The sequence below is a fragment of the Urocampus carinirostris genome, chromosome 4 (genome assembly GCF_059441175.1).
Source record: "Urocampus carinirostris isolate Australia breed hairy pipefish chromosome 4, RoL_Ucar_1.0, whole genome shotgun sequence".
NCBI classification, from domain to species: domain Eukaryota; kingdom Metazoa; phylum Chordata; class Actinopteri; order Syngnathiformes; family Syngnathidae; genus Urocampus; species Urocampus carinirostris.
In genome coordinates, this window is record NC_142352.1 from 11,816,399 (window position 1) to 11,838,961 (window position 22,563).

Sequence of the window (22,563 nt, forward strand, 5' to 3'; positions counted from 1 at the left end):
AAGGAGAGAAAAGAGAAAAGAAAAAAAGGAAGTTAGAGCAAAAGAAGTTAAAAAGACACAGAGAGAGAAAGAAACAAAGAGCAACAAAGAAAGAGAAAAAGAGACACAGAGAGTGAAGGAGACAGAGACAGAGTCGGAGAAAAGGGGTGGAAAAGAAAGAGAGAGAGAGAGAAATGAATACAAGTACAGTGTCTTTGTGAGAGGAACCTGCCTTTGGCAACATCAAGTTGACATATTTCAATGTGCAGCTTGTTTTTCTCTTGCGCTTTTCTGAGTGTTGTCTCGCGGGCCGGATTCAATCCCTTAGCGGGCCTGATTTGGCCCGCGGGCCGCCTGTTTGACACTTGTGCATTAAATGATTGATCACAAAGACGAAACCCGCTGAATATTTAATTTAATACAAATGTTTTATTGACATGTGTTCTTGGAAATAGTGAGATAATGAAACATAAACTGGGTTTACATTTAGCAAAAATGACCATAGAAATTCCGTAATGCATATATAATGAAAAGTGCATAATCTAGTTCCTTTTTGTTGCGTCCAATGAACACATGACACTATACATAAATAGTCGCATTGAAAAAATAACAAAACAAAGTATTTACACGATAATATATCTTATAAAATATAGAGGCTTTATATTAAATCTTGGTGGTTACAATCGGGATCCAAGCCGGGTGCTATCTGTGGGTGTTAAGAAGCACTTCTAGCCAGCAGGGGCAGGAAGTGATGAACTGTCTAGAATAGCAGGGGCCCCATCCTTTAGCAAAACTAATACGAACACTATGGGGGTCCCAGGGGCCTTCCTGGCTTTCAGGCTTCACGCCATGCTCAGCCATCCAGTCGGAGCTCTCATAGTCAAACATCTTGAGGGAGAAGCCCGGTAGTACCCTCTTTACGCTCAGCCCCCGAGAGCTGAGAAGGTCCAGAGTGGACGAGTGGACAAAAACCGGGTGCTGGCTCCGGTTGTAGACCCACACTCCGTCTAACTCGCGGGTCAGCACGATGCCGTAGCCGATTTTACTGCGGATCTGTTGGATGCCGCTGCTTCCTTGGGTGGAGTGTCCCGGGATTGCAGTTGTGCTGTGCCCGCCTCCGTTGTCAGGGCAACTGTGGTCGGTGTGGAGTTGGCTCAGGCAGAGGCCCGTGCCCTGAGGTAGGTCATAGAAGATGCTGAGCGAGGATTCGTAAGCCGGGTAAAGGCGGCCCACGCGGGTGCGCTGTTCCCAGTAGGCGACCCTGCACCAGTAAGAACGATGTCCGCTGGATGTCGAGGAGCCCAGCGAGCTACCGGTCTCTGAAGGTGACAAAAACAAAACAAATATTTAGTATTTGTGGTGAAGATTTGTCAGTTTTTTTGTCTGGAACAATATTTATTAATAGCCCAAACAACAGAGATAGGCGTACATTTTCTTTTTCTCTCATGCATTGCCGAGATATTGGATTCGAGACTAGTGGTAGCAGTGCTCTCGTTTGCCCGCGTCCCTGTGTCCTAGACGCATCATAGTCTCAAATCAACGTGCGTCCCCGGGACGCAACTTTTTTGACAAAATATTGTCATTATTACCCGATTACATTTTTTTTAAACAAAGATTTACCGCACTCCAAAGTTTTTGTCAGGCAGATCCGGTAGATGTTGTTTTGGTCTCGCGGTTCGAGTTTTCGTCTACACGCCGATCTTGAGTTATGTAGCGAAAAGTCCGTCTCTTTTTAGAGAACCGGCTTTTTCGGCTCAACTCATTCAAGAGAGCCGGCTCTCAAACGGCTCACTTGCTTTGATGCATTATATTACGAATGATGATGTTGTATAATAATAATAATAATAATAATAATATTTCCTTGTATTGTCATTCTGTGTAACAATGTACACAGAACGAAATGTCGATTGCACCTGACCCGTTGTAGCGAGCCGATGCAGCCGCAGCCAACAGAGGGCGCCGCCGACCACTTTTTAAGTCTTAGGAATGACTCGGCCGGGGCGCGAACCACCGACCTCCCAGTCTCAAAGCGGGCGCCTTACCATCTAGGCTACTGAGCTGGTAAAGAAGATAAGAAAAAAGTATAAAAGGAGAAAATGAAAAAAAAGACAGGTTTGTGGTTATCCCTTTGATCAGTATATTACCAACAATAATTTGATACAGAAAATGAATTAATCATTTGATGGTTAAAACTGAATGAATATATAGATTTTATTATATTATTTGTCACCGATTTACAATTTCAACCTCGATAACACAAAATTTTGGGGACCCATAGATCTCTGTTGGGACCCATAGATTTTTGAGCATGCGAGTCCCCGGGACCCATCACTTTTCAGAGGTAAAATGAACACTGTGGTAGTAAAGGTAAAAAAATCCAGCACGAAACCCTGTTCATTTTGGTATTTTTTTTCTTTTTTTGTTCAATTTGTCCCTCTTCCTTTAAGTCATTTTGTGCACAATTTTACATAATATTTGGTCGTGTAGGGATTAAAGAAGCAAAAACAACCTGAAGAGCCGCTTGGGACCCGAAAGAGCCGGTTCTTTTTAGTGAGCCGAACCAAAGAAGCCGGTTCTCGAAAAACTCTACTGACTTTACTCAACTTCGTTCTCCTCAACCCGTGTTTTTTACCTTCATGCACTGTAACTTTGACTTAATTTGCCTCTTAATTAGCAATTTCGAGCCCTGATTTTTGTGAGCTTGGCTAGATTTTCTTGTGAGCGGGAAAGCTCTGGGTAGTGCGCAATTGCGCACACACGCAGTTTAGAGGGAACATTGCGCTGGATAGATTTTCTTGTGCGCTGAGAATGTGCGGGCAGTGTGCGATTGCGCACAAGCGCAGCTTAGAGGGAACATTGCTCTTGAGCAGGTTTATCAGGTGGAGAGGTCGAACTTTTGTTGGTGATAGAAAGCATATTCTTCTGTTAAGCCAATCAGAATGCAGAATGTAATGCACGATTCAGAGAATAACCGAAACTCGAAGTAGCGAGGTGTCTCTGTATTGGCTTTGTTTGGTCATATTTTGGAGCTTGACGTACGCTCAGTTAGGGATTCGAACACAGGTTTTGATTGACATTCAATTACAGTATTCAGACTTTAGGTGTCACTCAGTTTTCATTCATTGCACATTCAGTCTAAAGTTTCCAATTTGTTGCCTCCCGACGCCCCCCCCTTGCGTCACGTCCTACGTTCGAGTGAAGTTGCAGGTCGGCAAAGACGAGAGGGGTGGGAAGTATTCAGCTCTCTGTCAACCTTGTGTAAGCCTGTGAACCCTTGACCCTCCCAAGCCCTCATGCTATCAGCTCACATTAACTCCCTCACAGAGTGATGCCATTATTTTTCTCCAGAGACTCTACTGACACAGAGGATTTAAAGACCCTTGTGCCCATGGCCCCATTCCTGTCATATTCCACCGAAGCACCCATCCCCCCTCCCGTTTACCCGCAGAAAAGCCATCTCCCCTCTTAAGCTAACAAGCTGCATTACGGTGAAACTGGTCTCCAGATTAGGTGTGCTTCGTTATGCAGTGTCCATTTTTATTTCAGGCATAGGTCTAGAACGCTAGTTCTCAATTGGTCTGACTTCAGGACCCAGCATGACACTCTAATCACAAGATCAGATTCAGATTCTGATTCAGATCTACTTTATTGTCATTCTAGTACACGTGTATACAGAACGAAATGTCGATACAACTGACCCGCACAGTTTCCTTGAATGTACAGATATAAATAAAATGTTGTATTGAGTTGGAGTATTGAGTACCAATAATATACTAAATAATTATGGCTATGTATAATATTTTACAGTAGTGCAAAGAGTGCAAGAGGAGCAGCTAACCAGATGTGCAAAATGGGCAGTCAGGTAAACAAGTCAGGTAAACAGTAACAATAACAATAGTGCAGAGGACAGATGAGGGAAACTTTAGAAACAGGAAGATGCGACCCAAACCAGGAAACAAAATCCACTTTTCAAATGTATCCAATGAAAGAGTTGTGCGGTTTAAAGCAAAGAGTAAACGATATATTCACCTTTTTCTCAAAAACAAAATGACAAAATGACCTTAAGTACTGTATATACTCGCATACTAGCCTACAAAACATATCAGCGAGACCCTTAAAGTGCTTTAAAACACCGCATATTCAAGGAAATTCAAAACAGTAATAAACCCTGTACCTAAACAATGATTAGATAGATAGATAGATAGATACTTTATTCATCCCCGTAGGGAAATTCACACTTCCAGCAGGCTACCCCGTTGTTTATTAACAGATTAACATGATGCCCTAGGGGTGCTTGTAGCGGAGTGGATGACGTCACGCCAGTCCAAAAGTTCGACATCCCTGCGGCAGATGGAAAACTTTTCTTTGTGAAAATCCAGGGATACACCACCTCGTGTTAGCAAGTCCGCCTCCTCTCCGATTCCCCCCGGCTTTCGTGTCTCTGTTTAGCGGCGTTGAAGCCGGATTGCTCCGGGTAGCTCCGGGTGGCTACACGTTAGCGTCCGGAATGCTAAACGTGAGCCACGTTTCCGCAAAACACAGCAACTGCGCTCCCTGTGCGCTTCGATATTTTCCACCAGCACTCGATGATCTTATTTGGTCGTGAGTTCGCATTTACCATGATTACGGATGGTACCGAAGACTTATAACGCCGCTAGCCGCTTCGCTAGCTCCGGCTCTTCTTCCACGATAGGCCCCTTCATCACGCCGGCACGAGAATTCTTCAGGGCAAGGAGTTGAAATTCCTTGAATACACGCATTTTTCGTGCGCTAAAACCCATGTCCCATAGGATAGAAGTCATCCATAGTGTAGTTGTCAAAACGGGAAGAAAAAACACCGAAGATAGGAGCAGACAATGAAACAATAGGGCAGCTGCTGGAAAAGGCAGCCGCTCGTGGCAGCGCCGCTTTGATATATCAATATTATTTAATTGTGTGGTTAATAAAGATTAATATACAGGTAGAAAGCTACAAATACAACATTTTTAAATGATTTACAGTACCTTCCAGCAGCGCTTGATTCAATTCGTACACCGATTTTGTATTTTGCAATCCTTTACTTTGTAGAGTATTCAACGTTTGGTCAGAATCTCGTTTTGCAATGACGGAAAAGGTTCAAACAATGTCGAAACTTGTGAGGTGAATACTGTGTTTGAAGTCAATCACAGATATGCTATCTGACTGATACTGGTGAAATGTGAGGTTGGGGAGGGGACGTATCTTGCATTTGCGCATCAAAGGTTGCCGTGACAACTCCACCATAGTGGGTCTGCCCCTCCCAGGAGAGCCCGAGAGCTGCTACAAGTCTCACCTCGCTAGGGTAGTCTGAATTTGGCCAGTCACAAGGTAGGACGGCATATCCTGACAAGAGGAGCTGGACCAAGGCCCTGGCTGGTCCTGTTTCATCCATTTTCCTGACATAATGATCTAAAAACGTATGCGGTACTCCAAAAAGGCGAGGCGGTTTTTGAAAAGAATAAACTCGGCTTTTTAATTCAATTGGTCAATAAATTGTTCGTTAAAATAATTTATTTACCACCCACATTCGCTACACCTTCTTCTACTCGTTGTGGTCACTGTTTTGTACGTTCTCTTCCCTTTATCACTAACTTTCTTGAGTCGCATTATTATGGGCAGCGAAAGGGAAAAAGAACGACCAAATTACATTAAAATGAGATGTGGTCCCTGTCAAACACGCCGATTGACTGAAAAGAAAGAAGAAATTCGGTGAGGCACTATCGCCCTCCACTGTTAAGGAGTGTAACTACCGTAAATTCCGGACTATAAGCCGCTACTTTTTTCACAAACTTTCAACCCTGCGGCTTATTCAGGGATGCGGCCAATTTATGTGATGTTTCTAACGGCTGCCAGCGGCGCTCGAGTACAAGAGGTAAGATTTAGACTGCAACTTTTTAGCTTGTGCACAAATTAAATTAGCGTGGACATAATATCATCATGCAAATTGCAAAAAGTAAGGCACATGACGTAACATCCAAGCTAAACGCAATCGGGCAGTCCGATATAGAAGGAAACAGAGCTATCGCGTGCAAACTTTACTTTGCGAGCGTGATGCTAGCGTGTTTTTGAATAAGGGAGCGTGGGACGACGTTTATATGACAAAGATTCTTTCCTATATTAAAGGAGGGCAACTTTGATGACGTCACCTATAAGGAGGAAGATGAGGACGGCTTACTGTGCTCACTGTAAGTACGATATGTTTTTATGAGCGTGTTCCTAGTAGCGTTTTGCTACCCTTCACAGACACGGTTTGGGATGAAACTTATAATATTATTATTAAAGCTTTGAAAACTCTCGGTGTACCGTCTTTCTTGGTAAATATGTGTAACCATGTATAATATGTATTTGCAACTGTATATTTTTGTAATGTATTTATTTTAGAAACTTATTCTGATGTTTTGCACGAGCAAATGAGAAAGAAGGGGCGGGGCAAACGCGGGCCGACGGGAAGTGGAGTAAAGGTGAGACGTGTTTGTGGACGCGGCCGACAATAGTGGATATATATTTTTCCCACCCTTACCTTTTGAAATATACACTTTTTTCCTTGGATTACTTTCAACGGGCACCTGGACTCCGCAGGTCTGCATTAAATGTTAAGTACCGGTATCATTTTACGTTCATTTTAACGGCTGTGTTTTTTGGTCTGTATCAGGTATGGGTTAATTCGGGGGCTTGCGTTTGGCGAATCCACAACGGTTTGGAGCAACGTCAATCATCCTGCCCTCCCAAACAGACTACGAGACTTGTCATGGATGGTGGCTCATGATGTTCTCCCAGTCAGAGCTGTAATGCACCACCGAGGAATGTCAGCGACTTCGACGTGCCCTCGACCTGGCTGTGGCGCCCAGGAGTCGGTGAGGCACCTTTTTTGTGAGTGCAGCGCTGCCCAGGTCTTGTGGACAATGGCCGAACAACTAGGAAAGTTCCCGGACTTGCCAGCAGGAGAGGTCCCTGATGCACAGTACGTGCTTTACGGGGTGAGTCGGTCGAGGAGGGATCGGAACGACTTTGCCAGGGACTGGCTCACTCTCGCCGCCATCAAGGACGCCATCTGGACCTCCAGAAACCTGCTGGTATGGAGGTGCAGGCAGATCCCCCCCGTGGCTGTGCTCCAAATGGCTGCAGATACCATACAATCTGCGAGCGGCGGGCCTAGGACGCAGCCATAAAGAAGACTCGTCTGCACCCACCCGGAGGGGGGAGCCGGAGCTGCACTGTGGGAGTCCCGGCAGCAACGGCCTGGGTTGTGGAACCCAGAAGGGAGAGGACCCACGCAGAAGGGAAAGGACCCACACAGAGGACTGGAAGAATGCTGCTTGGGAGGGTGGGATGGCAGAGCTATGCCCTTGCACAATAGTATTGCCTTTTACACGCTGGTTAACTACTGTTAAAAGAAAATAACTCTGAAATTGTTTAATTGATGTTGAAAATGTCAGGAAAAAATGTTAAAACGTCATATCGTCACGTCATATTGTCAGATATAAAAAAATTGTGAATATGCTTGATGGCTGTGTTTTGCTGCTGTTGGTGTCAGTGGATTTGTTCAGACCGAGGACAATCGACTTTGGCCTGGACGGATCTATTGACACTAACAAAGATGTTATATAATGAAATTGTGAATATGTTTGATTTTCGAGAAGGTTTGTTCAAACTTAACTTTGTGTTTGCTGTTAAAAACGTAATATTGGAATATAATATTGTGAATGTGCTTAATTGCTGTTGAGATTGTCATTATTGTTTTCTGTTTTTAGTGTCAATAAATTTGTTCAAACCCAAAAAAAAAATTCGTGTTTGTATTGCGTTTTTTCAATGTGGGCGCGTGCGGCTAATATACAGGTGCGGCTTGTGTATGTACAAAATCGTTTTTTTCCCCCGAAATGTGGTGGGTGCGGCTTATAATCAAGTGAGCTCTAAAGTCCGGAATTTACGGTACATTTTTTCTTCTTCTTAGCATTAATTTGCCAAAGAAAAGCCCCACTAAAAACATGTCCGCAACCCACTAGAATATGTGCATCTTTCTGGGTGAAACAATCCAGATATACAAGCTTATTCATTTGGCTTGGCGGTGCCTAACGTAAACCATTATCACCCACCATACACACAAACTCATGCACACAAAATTGCACTTCTCATTTGAACCCCACGTGTGTCATTAGTGAATTCCAGGCTAGCAACTCCTGCGGTCTGGAGTTTTTTTTTGTTTTTTTCTTTCAACAGCTCTCTAATCACACACACACACACATTCACGGAAACACAGCTAGACTCCATTAGCTCACAAGCATTTTTTTTTTCAGCAGACATAAAACAAACTTACAGCACCGTATTTATTTGTGTATACCCCCCCAGACTTGAGTACAAGTAATTATGGATTAAAATGCGATATCATATTTTGTTTCACTTCTTCTCATCCCAATCTAAGCTTTGTAGGTGATAACTGCTGAATTTAATAAAATACTTCATTGATAGCGTAAACCATGAACACAATACCTAGATACAATTTACAATGTATTTATTTTAATGTCCTTCAAAGTCTGATTTATCATCATATACTCCAAAGAGTTGTTTTTTAGCAATCATTTATATCTCTCAGGAAAACTTTCCGTTTTCTCCATTCTTTAACTTCAGTCTCTGGTACCGTGAATACGAATAGTAAGATAATGAGATAAAATGGCTTTTTGTATTTTACCTATATCACTATTGTTCTAGGCAGCACGGCGGGGCAGTGGTTAGCGCGTGTGCGGCACAGTTCTAAGGTCTTGGGAACCATCTGAGTGGGTTCAAATCCAGCAACCGCACTTCCTGTGCGGAGTTTGTATGTTCTCCCCGTGCTGTCTTTTTTTCTGTGTATATGGTAAAAAATGGGCAGCATGGGGGCTGAGTGGTTAGCGCGTCCGTGGCACAGTTCTAAGGTCATGAGATTGAACCTTCCTATGTGGAGTTTGCATGTTCTCCCTGTGCTTGCGTGGGTTTCCTCCGGGCACTGCGGTTTCCTCCCACATTCCAAAAATATGCATTTCAGGTGGATTGGCCGGTGCAAATTGTCCCTAGGTGTGAATGAGCGAGCGAGTTGTCTGTCCCTGTGTGCCCTGCGATTGGCTGGCAACCCGTTCAGGGTGTCCCCTGCCCACTGCCCGATGATTGCTGGGATGGGCTCCAGCACCCCCGCGACCCTACTGAAGATAAGCGGTGCAGCTAATGAGATGAGATGAGATGAGACAATTGTTCTAGTGCGGAGGTCAGCAACAAGCATCTTTGGAGCCTCCTTCGGCTCTTTGGCACTCCCTAGTGGCTCCCTGGTGCTTTTTCAAAAAATGTTTGATAATGGAAAATCATATGGTTTCCGTAGGACGACAAACAATGCAAACATTCTTAATGTTTTCCAATAAATCTAGATGTCTACAGTATGTGTTGCCTTCTTTATAAGGCTTATTCAGTATATATAGTATTTTTTTGAGGTTAAGATTCAGCGCTATCACCCCTACGACACAGTTCGATTCCCTTTGTAACCAATTTTTTGTGATTGTGGTGAGCGATATTTTATAATATTATAGAAATAGTAATAGTATGGTAGTATTTGTCACGAGTCTGTCACTTGCGGAGTTTGCATGTTCTCCCCGTGCCTGTGTAGGTTTCCTCCAGGCACTCCGGTTTCCGCCCACATTCCAAAAACATGCATGTCAGGTTAATTGGCCGGTCCAAATTGTCCCTAGTTCAGGGTGTTCCCTGCCCACATCCCGAGGATAGCTGGGATGGGCTCCAGCACCCCCGTGACCCTACTGCAGATAATGGATGGATGGATGGATGGATGGAGTTTAAAGAAGATAAAATAAGCTTGAAATTGAGTGACAGGCTCTTCAAAGGAATAGCACTGTGGCGCATTCTACCATGAAGGATGGGAGCGCGTCAAAATAATTTTTTCTTCTTTTTTCTCTTAGCCAATTCTCGGGAAGAAATATGTAAGTTGGCATCCTATTTTCCTTTTTTTTCTAAAAAAGTTACAAAAAAAAAGGATAAAATAATGACACCCTTGAGGACTTTCAAAGAATAGAACCAGTCGACAATGATTTTGATTTTGCATCGAGACATATGTTTTGAGGCAACAAAGATGCCGTAAATTGATATCTTCAAAATGGCTTGAAGGACAAATAATTAGTGCTGGATTCCCGATGTTAAAACCGCACTAAAAACCACAACAAGAAAACAAACCGGTCCAAAAACACTATACAATAAAAGTAAACGTTTATTAAACCACGACTGAAGTTCTTTCGATGAAGTTTGTTGTTGTTTGAAATGTGGTTTGCGCAAGTAGACGCTAAAATCGACGTAGTAAAGTAAAGCAAAAGGCACCAAGTTTTATATGAATTTCTAAGGTAGCAACTTAGCTAGATGACTTATTAGATAGCTTAAAATTAGCTGGATAATTAGCTAGATAGCTAGCTAAATAGTAAAAAGACAAAAGAATAGCTGGACAGAAAGCTAAAAAAAAGGTAAATGAGAGCCCAGGTTAGCTTGATAACCAGCAAAAAATATAAAATGTTAGCTAGGTATCATGCAAAAAAGGTAATAAAATCTAGCTAGATAGCCTACTGAATAGCTTAAAATTAGCTGGAAAAGTAAACAGGTAAAAAACTTAAAGGGAGCTAGATAGCTAGCTAAAAAGTAAAAAGCCAAAATATCGCTGGATAGAAAGCTAAAAAAAAAGTAGATGAGAGCCCATAATTTGGCTTGATAATTAGCAAAAAAGATAAAATGTTAGCTAGGTATCATGCAAAAAAGGTAATAAAATCTAGCTAGATAGCCTGCTAAATAGCTTAAAATAAGCTGGAAAAGTAAATGGGTAAAAAACTAAAAGGGGGCTAGATAGCTAGCTAAAGAGTAAAAAGCCAACAAATTAGCTGGATAAAAAGGTAATATATGACTATCTAAAACAGCAACTTAGCTAGATGGCTTGCTAGATATCTTAAAATTAGTTGGAAAAGTAAAAAGGTGAGTAAAAAGGGAGCTAGATACCTAGCTAAAGAATAAAAAGCCAAAAAGTAGCTGGATAGATAAGAGCCCAAAAATTAGCTTGATAACTAGCAAAAAATATAAAATGTTAGCTAGATATCATGCAAAAAAATTAATAAAACCTAGAGAGATAGCCTGCTAAATAGCTTGAAATAAGCTGGAAAAGTAAACAGGTAAAAAAACTAAAAGGGGGCTAGATAGGTGGTTAAAGAGTAAAAATCCATCAAATTAGCTGGATAGAAAGTTTAAAAAAGCTGGATAGGAGCCCAAAATTTAGCTTGATAACTAGCAAAAAATATAAAATGTTAGCTAGATATCATGCAAAAAGGTAATAAAATCTAGCGAGATAGCCTGCTGAATAGCTTGAAAATAGCTGGAAAAGTAAACAGGTAAAAAACTAAAAGGCGGCTAGATAGCTAGCTAAAGAGAAAAAGCCAAAAAATAGCTGGATAGAAAGCTCAAAAAAGTTGAGAGCCCAAAATTTAGCTTGATAACCAGCAGAAAAGAAAAAATGTTAACTCGGTATTATGCAAAAAAAGTAATAACATCTAACTAGATAGCCTGCTGAATAGCTTAAAATTAGCTGGAAAAGTAAACAGGTAAAAAACTAAAAGGCAGATAGATAGATAGCAAGCTGAAGAGAAAGTGGAATAAAAAAACATGATGCGGTTGAGAAAATGGTTGGATTGCTGTTTTCCGGCCACTTTTTACAACAGAGGAAGAAGTAGCCTAACACATGAAGCCCATTTTCCAAAAGTAAGTTGAACTTAACTTTATTTATCTTTATAGAGCATATCATTTTATGAAATGTTTGTTTTTTAGTACAAAACCATACAGGTTACTTATACAAGCCTTAAACATACTTATATAAAGCTTAAACATTCAAAATATAGCACTGAAGCAACTTACGAACAAATTCAACTCACGTATGATCTTGTTCGTAAGTAGGGTAGCGTCTGTACTGTTTTTTTTCCCAAACAAAGAAACCCCAAACTTTCTATCTACAAGGGTTGGGGTATCTTTGTGAAATGTCTTGTAGTCTGTGCAGCCCTTTGAGACTCTTTGTGATTAAGGGCTGTATAAATAAACATAACTTGACTTGAAGAATCGCAATTATCGTGATACAATCGAATCTTGACCGAAGCGTATTGTCCCGCCCCTAGTTCTCAGCGTCTTCGGGCTCAGCCAAGTCAAGGTATAGAGCAGGGGTGTCAAACTCATTTTAACTCGGGGGGCCACACGATAGAACAAACATTCTGTCGGGGGCCGGACTAGTAGATTAAAGAGTAAGAAAAAGAGAGATAAAGAAATAAGAGAAAGAGGGAGGGAAAAGGAGAGAGTGTGGGACAAAGAAAGACACAGAGGGAGAGAGCATGAGAAACAAATGAGATAAAAAGTCATGAGAGAGGGGGAAAAGAAAGGGAGAGGAAGAAAGAAATCCAAAGAGAGAATAGAAAGACAGAAGGAGAGAAAAGAGAAAAGAAAGCGCGAAGAGTAGGAAGAGGAAAAGAGAAAAGAGAGAAAAGGAAAAAAGGAAGTTACAGCAAAAGAAGTTAAAAAGACACAAAGAGAAAGAGACAAAGAGCAACAGGAAGAGAAAAAGAGAGACATAGAGAGTGAAAGAGACAGAGACAGAGTAGGAGAAAATCAGTGGAAAATAAAGAGAGAGAGAGAGCGTGAGAAACAAAAGATAAAAAGTCGTGAGAGAGGGGGAAAAGAAAGGGAGAAGAAGAAGGAAATCCAAAGAGAAATAGAAAGACAGAATAGAATTACCTTTATTGTCATTGCTACAAAAAATGGGTTAACATATTGTGACAACGAAATTGGGAGAAGATTGGGAAGGAGATAAAAGAGAAAAGAAAGCGCAAAGGGTATGAAGAGAGAAAGAGAAAAGGAAAAAAGGAAGTTAGAGGAAAAGAGGTTAAAAGACACAGAGAGAGAAAGAGACAAAGAGCAACAAAGGAAGAGAAAAAGAGAGACACAGAGAGTGAAAGAGACAGAGACAGAAAGTGGGAGAAAAAGGGTGGAAAAGAAAGAGAGAGAGAGAAATACCGTAAATTACGGACTATAGAGCGCACCTGATTATAAGCCGCACCCACCACATTTTGGGAGGATAACCGTTTTTTTGTACTTACATACAAGCCGCACCTGTATATAAGCCGCATGCGCCCACAGTAAAACATGTGGCACAATCACAAAATTAACCAAAATCCTACTTTGAGTACACAGTTCAAAAACCACAGCCAGCAAAATTACGGTGAATGATACCGGTACATTTGATGCAGACCTGCAAAGTCAGGGTACCCGTTAAAAGTAATCCAAGGAAAAAAAATGTATATTTCCAAAGGTAAGGGTGGATATATATATCCACTATTGTTTGCCGTGTCCACAAACACTCACCTTTACCGGTCCCCACTTCCCGTCATTCCCCGCGTCTTTAATTGGTCAGTGCAAGACTTATCAGAATTAGTGTCCAAAATAAATACAAATAAATACATTACAAAAATATACAGTTGCTAATACATATTATACATGGTTATACATGTTTACAAAGAAAGACGGTACACCGAGAGAGTTTTCAAAGCTTTAAAAATAATATTATAACTTTCATCCCAAACCGTGCCTGTGAAGGGTAGCAAAACGCTACTAAAAACACGCTCGCAATACAGTTAACGAGTCTGTTAAAAAAAATCACACCATACATGTAGAAATCACAGTAAACCGTTCTCATCTTCCTCCTTATAACTGACGTCATCAAGGTTGTCCTCCTTTAGTATGGGAAAGAGACCTTGTCATATAGACGTCGTCCCACGCTCCCTTATTCAAAAACACGCTCGCAAGGTAAAGTTTGCGTGCAATAGCTCTGTTTCCTTCTTTATTGGATTGCTCGATTGCGTTTAGCTTGTAAGCTGCGTCATGTGCCTTGAACTCGAGCGCCGCTGTTAGAAAAATGACATAAATTGGCCGCATCACTGAATAAGCCGCAGGGTTGAACATTTGGGAAAAAAGTAGCGGCTTATAGTCCGGAATTTACGGTAAATACAAGTACAGTGTCCTTGTTCGAGGCACCTGGCTTTGGCAACATCAAGTGGACATATTTCACCCTGCAGCTTGTTTTTCTCTTGCGCTTCTCTGAGTGTTGTCTGGCGGGCCGGATTCAATCCCTTAGCGGGCCTGATCTGGCCCGCGGGCCGCCTGTTTGACACCTGTGGTATAGAGTGTGATAGTAAGATGGCGGAAAAGCCGATCCTCCGATGGAATTTTCTGGGAAACGGGTTAAAACGTGAGGTTATCACTATGTTTACGTTTGGTCGGAGGAAGTGTGCGTCTGGGAGATTGTGCGCGCGTTCATCTTGATGCCAGCGCCGGCGGCCATTACGGCGTCCTGCAAGCACTTAAGCCCGCCAACATATAAACGTCTCCGTTTACCAATTAGATAAGTAACCTTTCTTGTTTCGTTTCAAAAATGGTGTCTCTTAGCGCCAATCTCCCTGTGAAACGTCCGACCCGTGCTTTAAAACACACGTTGTGTGGCTTATTTCCTTTTCTCACGTGTCTGTGACTTACCAGTGTCGGGCACATTACTTGAGAAAAGTAATTATAGTTACTCACTACTTCTTACAAAAAGTATCTGAGTTAGTAACTGGGTTACTCTATGGTAAAAGTAACAAGTTAACAGAGAAAGTAACTATTTCTGTGACTTTAAAAAGAAGTTGTAGGTCAAAGAAGTTGAAATTTTGATAGAGAAAGAGAGACAGAGAAAAAGAAAGAAAGAAAGAAAAAAAGAAAGAAAGAAAGAAAGAAAAAAAGAAAGAAATAAGGAAAGAAACAAAGAAGGAAAGAAAGAAACAAAGAAAGAAGGAAACAACAAACAAAGTAAGAAACCAATAAAGCAAGAAAGAAAGGTGTATTTATTCAAAGAAAAGGAGAAAATGAAAAAGACAAAGAGGGAAATAGAAAGAGAGCCAGAGACAAAGAACTAGAGTGACAGAGAGACAGAGACCGAGAGAGACACAGAGCGACACAGACACGGAGAGACAGAGACAGAGAGACAGATACACACACAGAGAGAGAGAGAGAGAGAGAGAGAGAGAGAGAGAGAGAGAGAGAGAGAGAGAGAGAAGAGAGAGACATAGAACAACACAGACACAGAGAGACAGAGACAGAGACAGAGAGACAGATACAGAAAGAGAGAGAGTGACAGAGAGAGAGAGAGAGAGAGAGAGAGAGACAGGTTGAGAGATAGAAAGAAAAAAGAAAGAGAGAAAAGTGTATTTCCTCAAAGAAATAGAGAAAAGGAAAGAGGGACAAAGAGAAAAAAAGAGCAAGAAACACAAAACTAAAGAGACAGAGAGAAAGACACAGAAACAGAAGCAGAGACAACGAGACAGAGAAACTGAGAAAAATAGAGAAAAAAGGGAGAAAGAGAGAGAGACACACAGAACAGAGACAGATAGATAGATAGATAGATAGAGAGAAAGAGAGAAAGAGAGAGAGAGGAGAGAGAGAGAGAGAGACAGAGAGAGAGAGAAATGCATTTCCTCAAAGAAATAGAGAAAAGGAAAGAGAGACAAAGAGAAAAAAAGAGCAAGAAACACAAAACTAAAGAGACAGAGAGAAAGACACAGCAACAGAAGCAGAGACAACGAGACAGAGAAACTGAGAAAAATAGAGAAAAAAGGGAGAAAGAGAGAGAGACACACAGAGACAGCGACAGATAGATAGATAGAGAGAAAGAGAGAGAGAGAGAGAGAGACAGAGAGAGACAAATGCATTTCCTCAAAGAAATAGAGAAAAGGAAAGAGACAAAGATAGAAAGAGAGCATGAGACAAAAAAATGAAGAGACAGCGAGAGAGGGAGAGGAAGAGAGACACACACAGAAACAGAGACAGGGACAGGGACAAGGACAGAGACAGAGAGAAAGAGAGAGAGAGAGAGTAGGAAAGAGAAACAAAAAGAAAGAGAAGTGTATTTTCACAGATACAGAGAGATAGCGAACAGAGAGAAAGCGACGGAGAGACAGAGACAGAGACAGAAAAAACTAACCTTCCAAGCAAAACTTGCATCCAAGATATTTTTGGAGGAAAAAGTTAGTTGGCATTTTCTATTTTGTAAACCAAACCACAATATCAACCATTAATGTGTAGTGCCTAATTTCGACTCCCCTGCAAAATCCCCCCCCCCTTTATTGTTTTAATAAGCTTATTACATAGAATATGATTGCTATTGTCGGAAGCACAGCAAAATGCGCGTGTACGCGAGGGGGGGAGGATTTTGCAGGGGAGTCGAAATTAGGCACTACAGCGGCAGACGCATGCGCACAGTAGCATCAAACGCTCGCTTCGTTTGCGACGAAATAAACGATACCGAGATAGAGGCTTCCGCGGCGAATTCCTTTGACTTGATTGATTTGCCGTTTCGTTATAGTGTCATGTAGCGGAAGCAGGAAGTCGGAACTCATTTGCGTAGACGTCCTCACACTTTAATTGAGAAAGAAAAGTTGTCCAAAACACAAACGGACCAGACCAAAAAACCAACGGGTCAAACACAGGCAAAACTACAAACTAGGCATTTCCAGAATTAAACAGAACTTGCAGGAATCTCTCAGAATTCTACTGTCAAAGCGTAGTTCAAAAGGGCGCATTTAAGTACCCACAGGAGTAATCAGAAAATGCGAGTCTGCCGGTGTCAAGGGGCGGTGCCAGCTGAGCGCCATGGCTACCGTCCAGAACCTGACATATAGTCGCTGTATACCGGATGGTACCCATCATTGACAAATTTGCGTTTTTCCGTACAGATTTTCTCGTACGTCGTACACGTCTTAAAATACATAAAAAATGTACTTTGAATGACAAAAGCGTACAGGTTGACAGGCAGGGTTGGGTAGGGTTACTTTAACTGGATTACTTTCAATGACTTTCGGATTACTCCAATACCAAATATGCTAATGAAAGACAAAAGAAACTAAATATGACTAAAATGATGACTCACAACACGTGGTAAGCTTTCTCTCCTGGCTTTGATCTCTTTGATCTCCGGCAAAACGAACATAAAATGCGACAGAAACAAAATGAAAATCAATCCAAACCGCTTACCAACATCATTTTTGCCGTTCATGTATTCCGTTACTCCCCAAGCAATGTTCCCTCTAATTTTCCACGGGTCTGAGCGTTCACACAAAGTTGGAGAGAAGCGCTCGAAACAACAGTGAGCAACCATAATCCCAAGTGTGGCAAGATATTTAATGATCAAACATGTCCAAAACTTGACATCAAGTGACATTTTGCTGAGTTTCCGGCAATGCAAAATTATTTTTCTCTTGAAGGAATTGACTCATGTACTATTGCAAAGGTTGTACGGCCTACAAACGTTGTTTGTTCTTACAATTCTTTCACAAGATTTCCATTTCTTTTTATTTCCTGATATATTTTGTCGCATAATATTAACATTTTGGGAGGCTTATTTAGTCGGTTTTAAGGTACAGAACTGTACTTAATCACATTTTTTAGTGGAAGTACAATGTTGGCAACAAGATTCACTTGATATAATTAGAAATTATTTGACTGCAACACAAACTTTTTATTCTTTTTTCCGTGTTTTTTTTCTACTATTTTTAAAATTCCTTTAAAAAAAATCTCATTGTATTCTCTATTTACTTTTTTCCTACATTTCTTTCTTTTCTTTCTTTCTGGCTTTTTTCCAATTTTTTCCTTCTTTTTTTCTCTTCCGTTTGTTTCTTTTTTTCTCAGCTTTTCACTACTTTTTCAATTTGGTATTTTTTTCTTTTTTGTTCTATTCCCCCCTTCCTTTAAGTCATTTTGTGCATAATTTTACATAATATTTGGTCATGTTGGGATTAAAGAACCAAAACAACCTGAAGAGCCGTTTAGGACCCGAAGGAGCCGGTTCCTTTTTGTGAGCCGAGCCGAAGAAGCCGGTTCTCGACAAACTCTACTAACTTTACTCAACTCCGTTCTCCTTCGACTCGACTCCAAAATACCGCATTTAGGACACAACGTCAGGGGAACCCGTGTATTTTTACCTTCATGCACTATAACTTTGACTCAAGTCGCTTCTTAATTAGTAATTTTGAGCCCTCATTTTTGTGCGCCGGCTAGATTTTCTTGTGCGCAAAGAATGTGCGAGCAGTGCGCAATTGCGCACGCGCGCAGTTTAGAGGGAACACTGTCCCCAAGCCTGCACAAAATTGAGTAATTTATTCATATTTAGTTTCTTTTGTCTTTTATGAGCATATTTGGTATTGGAGTAATCCAAAAGTAATTGAAAGTAATCTAGTTAAAGTAACCCTACCCAACCCTGTTGACAGGTATGAGCTTTGAACAGGGTCGGACTTTGGAAGGTTCCACAGTGAAAAGGACACAAGAATAAAAACCAGTTACTGGAGTATGCCTCGAAATCTCGAGTGATTCGAGAGAGAAAACAGAAATGAACCCTCCTGGCAACAAACGAGAGTTTCTGACTTCCGGATAACACAAAATGAAGCAGACTTGAAACGGGGCCACAAATCCAGCCGGAGTCTTGACTATCTCCGCCATCGGACTTATCGCCCCACAAACGCACACACTGTCTGCTCCCTCTCTTGTTTTTCCATCCTGTCATGGTTTGAAGTTGCCCATGCAAAAATGGTCCCGTGCTTTGAGTTTCACCACCCAAACTCATACTATTCCTTGATTCCCGAGCTGCCCGACTACTTAGAACCCGAGTATGCCAAGTACTGTAAATTCCGGACTATAAGCCGCTACTTTTTTCCCCTAACTTTCAACCCTGCGGCTTATTTAGTGATGCTGCGCTCGAGTGTTGCTACCATTAACTGCCCTGTCAAAGCTATATTAGTATTATTAAAGCTTTGAAAACTCTCTCGGTGTACCGTCTTTCTTTGTAAATATGTGTAACCCATGTATAATATGTATTTGCAACTGTATATTTTTGTAATGTATTTATTTTAGACACTTATTCTGATATGTTTTGCACGTGTGAACGAAAAATGAGGGGCGGAACAAACGCGGGGTGCCGAGTTTAAGTGGGGACCGCTAAAGGTGAGGGACAGAAAAGGAAAGAAGAGGGGGTAAAAAGTTGGTTAAAGAAAAAGGAGTTGCGTGAGTAAATGTGTTCATCTGATATATTTTTCCCACCCTTACCTTTGGAAATATACAAGAAGGGGCGGAAAAAAACGCAGGCTGATGGGAAGTGGGGACCGGTAAAGGTGAGTGTTTGTGAACGTGGTAGACAATAGTGGATATATATTTTTCCCGGCCTTACCTTTGGAAATATACACTTTTTTCCTTGGATTACTTCCAACGGGACCCGGACTCTGCAGGTCTGCATCAAACCTTAAGTACCGGTATCATTTTCCGTCCATTTTGCCGGCTGTGATTTTTGGACTGTGGACTTTAATGAAGGACATTTAGTTTCAATCGCGGTTCAGGTTAATTTTGTGTTTGTGTTACGTTTTTTAACGTGGGCGCATGCGGCTTGTATACAAGTGCGGCTTGTGTAAGTAAAAAATCGGTTTTCCTCTTAAAATGTGCTGGGTGCGGCTTATAATCAGGTGCGCTCTATAGTCCGGAATTTACAGTATATATATTTGGCCCACCCTGTTTGGACAGTTCTGTTCGACAGATTCGAAAATTCCTATTCTTACCGAAATCGAGAGCCTTACTCGGGTCATTACTTTCAACGGGACCCGGACTCTGCAGGTCTGCATCAAACCTTAAGTACCGGTATCATTTTCCGTCCATTTTGCCGGCTGTGATTTTTGGACTGTGGACTTTAATGAAGGACATTTAGTTTCAATCGCGGGACTTGAAGTCGGGTTTGCGTTAATTTTGTGTTTGTGTTACATGTTTAAATGTGGGCGCATGCGGCTTATATACAGGTGCGGCTTGTGTATGTACAAAATCGGTTTTCCTCTTAAAATGTGGTGGGTGCGGCTTATAATCAGATGCGCTCTATAAAAAATATGGTGTAAGATTGTATTGTATTTTGTAAGGGAAAATACAACAGTTTGTAAGGGCATGGAGCCCTGGAGCGCGACAGGTATGGGATTCATCATGTCCCGCCAGGGGATTTAATCAGGCTCACAAGACGACACGGAGAGAAGTGCGGGATAAAAACGAGCTGCAGTGTTAAATACGTCCACTTGATGTCAGCCAAGCCAGGCACTACTCGCAAAGAAACTGTAGCTGTATTTCTCTGTCTCTCTTTCTCATGCTCATTCTTTTCCTCTCTCTCACTTTGTCTTTTTCGTTTCTTGCATTCTTCTGATCTTAGTCTCTCTCTCTCTTTCTCTCTCTCTTTCTCACTTTATTTCTCTTTTTATTTATTTCTCATTATTGTTCTCTCTTTTTCTCTCTCTCTCTTCCTCTTTTTATGAATTGTTCTCTCTTGCTCTCTTTCTTTTTTCTCTCTTTTTCTTTTTTTCTTTTCTCTTTCTCGTTTTTTTAAATCTTTCTTTCACACCTCTCTCTCTCTCTAGTTCCATGTCTATTTGTCTCTCTTATTTTCTCTTTCTTTGAGTGAAAACACTTTTCTTTCTTTCCTTCTCTCTATCACTCTCTCTCTCTCTCTTGCCCCTTTTTCTATTTTTCTCTCTCTTCTTATTCTCTTTCACTCTCCTTTTTTCACTTTTTCTCTGTTTTTCACACTAATTTATCCCTCTCTTTGTCATGCTCTCTCTCTTTCTCTCTCATTCTCTCTCTGTCTTTTTTGTTGCATTTTTCTGATCTTAGTCTCGCTCTCTTTCTCGCTTTATTTCTCTTTTTATTTCTTTCTCATTATTTATCTCTCTCTCTCCCTTTCTCTTTCTTTCTATTAATTTTTCTCTCTGTTGCTCTGTTTCTTTTTTCTCCCTTTTTCTTTCTCTCTTTTCTCTTTCTCAATTGTCTCTTTGTTTCTCTTATTTTCTCTTTCTTTGAGTAAATACCCTTATCTTTCTTTTCTTCTCTCTCTCTCTCTCTCTCTCTCTCTCTCTCTCCCCCCCCCCCCTTCCTCTCTCTCTCTTTCTCTCTCCTTTTGTCATATATATATATATATATATATATATATATATATATATTCTAAGGTCTTGGGAACCTTGGGAACCTCCTGTGTGGGTTCAAACCCAGCTACCAGACTTACTGTGCGGAGTTTGTATGTACTCCCAGTGCTTGCGTGGGTTTCCTCCCACATTCCAAAAAATATGCATTTCAGGTGAATTAGCCTGTCCAAATTGTCCCTAGGTGTGAATGAGCGAGCGAGTTGTCTGTTCCTGTGTGCCCTGCGATTGGCTTGCAACCAGTTTGGCTGGCAACTTCTATCTATCTATCTATCTATCTATCTATCTATCTATCTATCTATCTATCTATCTATCTATCTATCTATCTATCTATCTATCTCTATCTCTCTCTTCCTGTCTTTCTGTCTGTCTATCTATCTCTGTCTCTGTCTCTCTGTCTATCTATCTATCTATCTATCTATCTATCTATCTATCTATCTATCTATCTATCTATCTATCTATCTATCTATCTATCTATCTATCTATCTATCTATCTATCTATCTCTCTCTTCCTGTCTTTCTGTCTGTCTATCTATCTATCTATCTATCTATCTATCTATCTATCTATCTATCTATCTATCTATCTATCTATCTATCTCTTCCTGTCTTTCTGTCTATCTATCTATCTATCTATCTATCTATCTATCTATCTATCTATCTATCTATCTATCTATCTATCTATCTCTCTCTTCCTGTCTCTCTGTCTGTCTGTCTATCTATCTATCTATCTATCTATCTATCTATCTATCTATCTATCTATCTATCTATCTATCTATCTATCTATCTCTATCTCTCTCTTCCTGTCTTTCTGTCTGTCTATCTATCTCTGTCTCTGTCTCTCTGTCTGTCTATCTATCTATCTATCTATCTATCTATCTATCTATCTATCTATCTATCTATCTATCTATCTATCTATCTATCTATCTATCTATCTATCTATCTATCTATCTATCTATCTATCTATCTATCTATCTATCTATCTATCTATCTATCTATCTATCTATTCATCTATTCATCTATTCATCCATCCATTACTATCAACCTGAAATCACATACCCCAAAGTCTTAAGCACGACTTCTGAATTTCAGACAAGAATGAACAAACTCAAGTTTGCGTCTCCGGTTCCCCTCACGAAAATGAGATGATTCGCCGACACACGAGAAGAGTCCACAACAGCTTGTGAAAACAAGGTGAGTGTTGCTTCTCCAAGATCAACACATTTGGAGTCATTCCGCATTGCATCCTTCGTCACGGCCTCCATTTTGTGGAGCCAGTTCCTTTCGACATCTGCAAAGAATCTTTAAGTTCAGCAGCGTGGCAGGATTCCATTAAAAGCCAAATTGCGAGTTGGCAGCGACTCTGAGGGAACAAAGGAAAGCCACAGCCAGTCCTGTAATTTAAACCTTATTTTAAATCGTGAAGTTCTGACAACACGGACTCGGGCGCTGGAAAGACGGGGGGGGGAAGACGAGCCAAACTCGGTGGAATTACGAGTTTGTTCGA

General features: G+C 41.0%; 1 protein-coding gene across 2 annotated transcripts in view; it reads right to left on the bottom strand.

Moving 5' to 3' along the window:
• Positions 1–431: 431 nt before the first annotated feature.
• LOC148366833 (SMAD family member 6-like) overlaps positions 432–22,563 on the bottom strand; it is a 57,592-nt gene continuing 35,460 nt past the window's right edge. For both annotated transcript variants that reach the window (XM_088333649.1, XM_088333648.1), the window contains one exon: positions 432–1,298. In XM_088333649.1, coding sequence (XP_088189775.1) covers positions 682–1,298 — 617 coding nt within the window. In that variant the 3' untranslated portion in view covers positions 432–681. The remainder of the gene's footprint in view (positions 1,299–22,563) is intronic.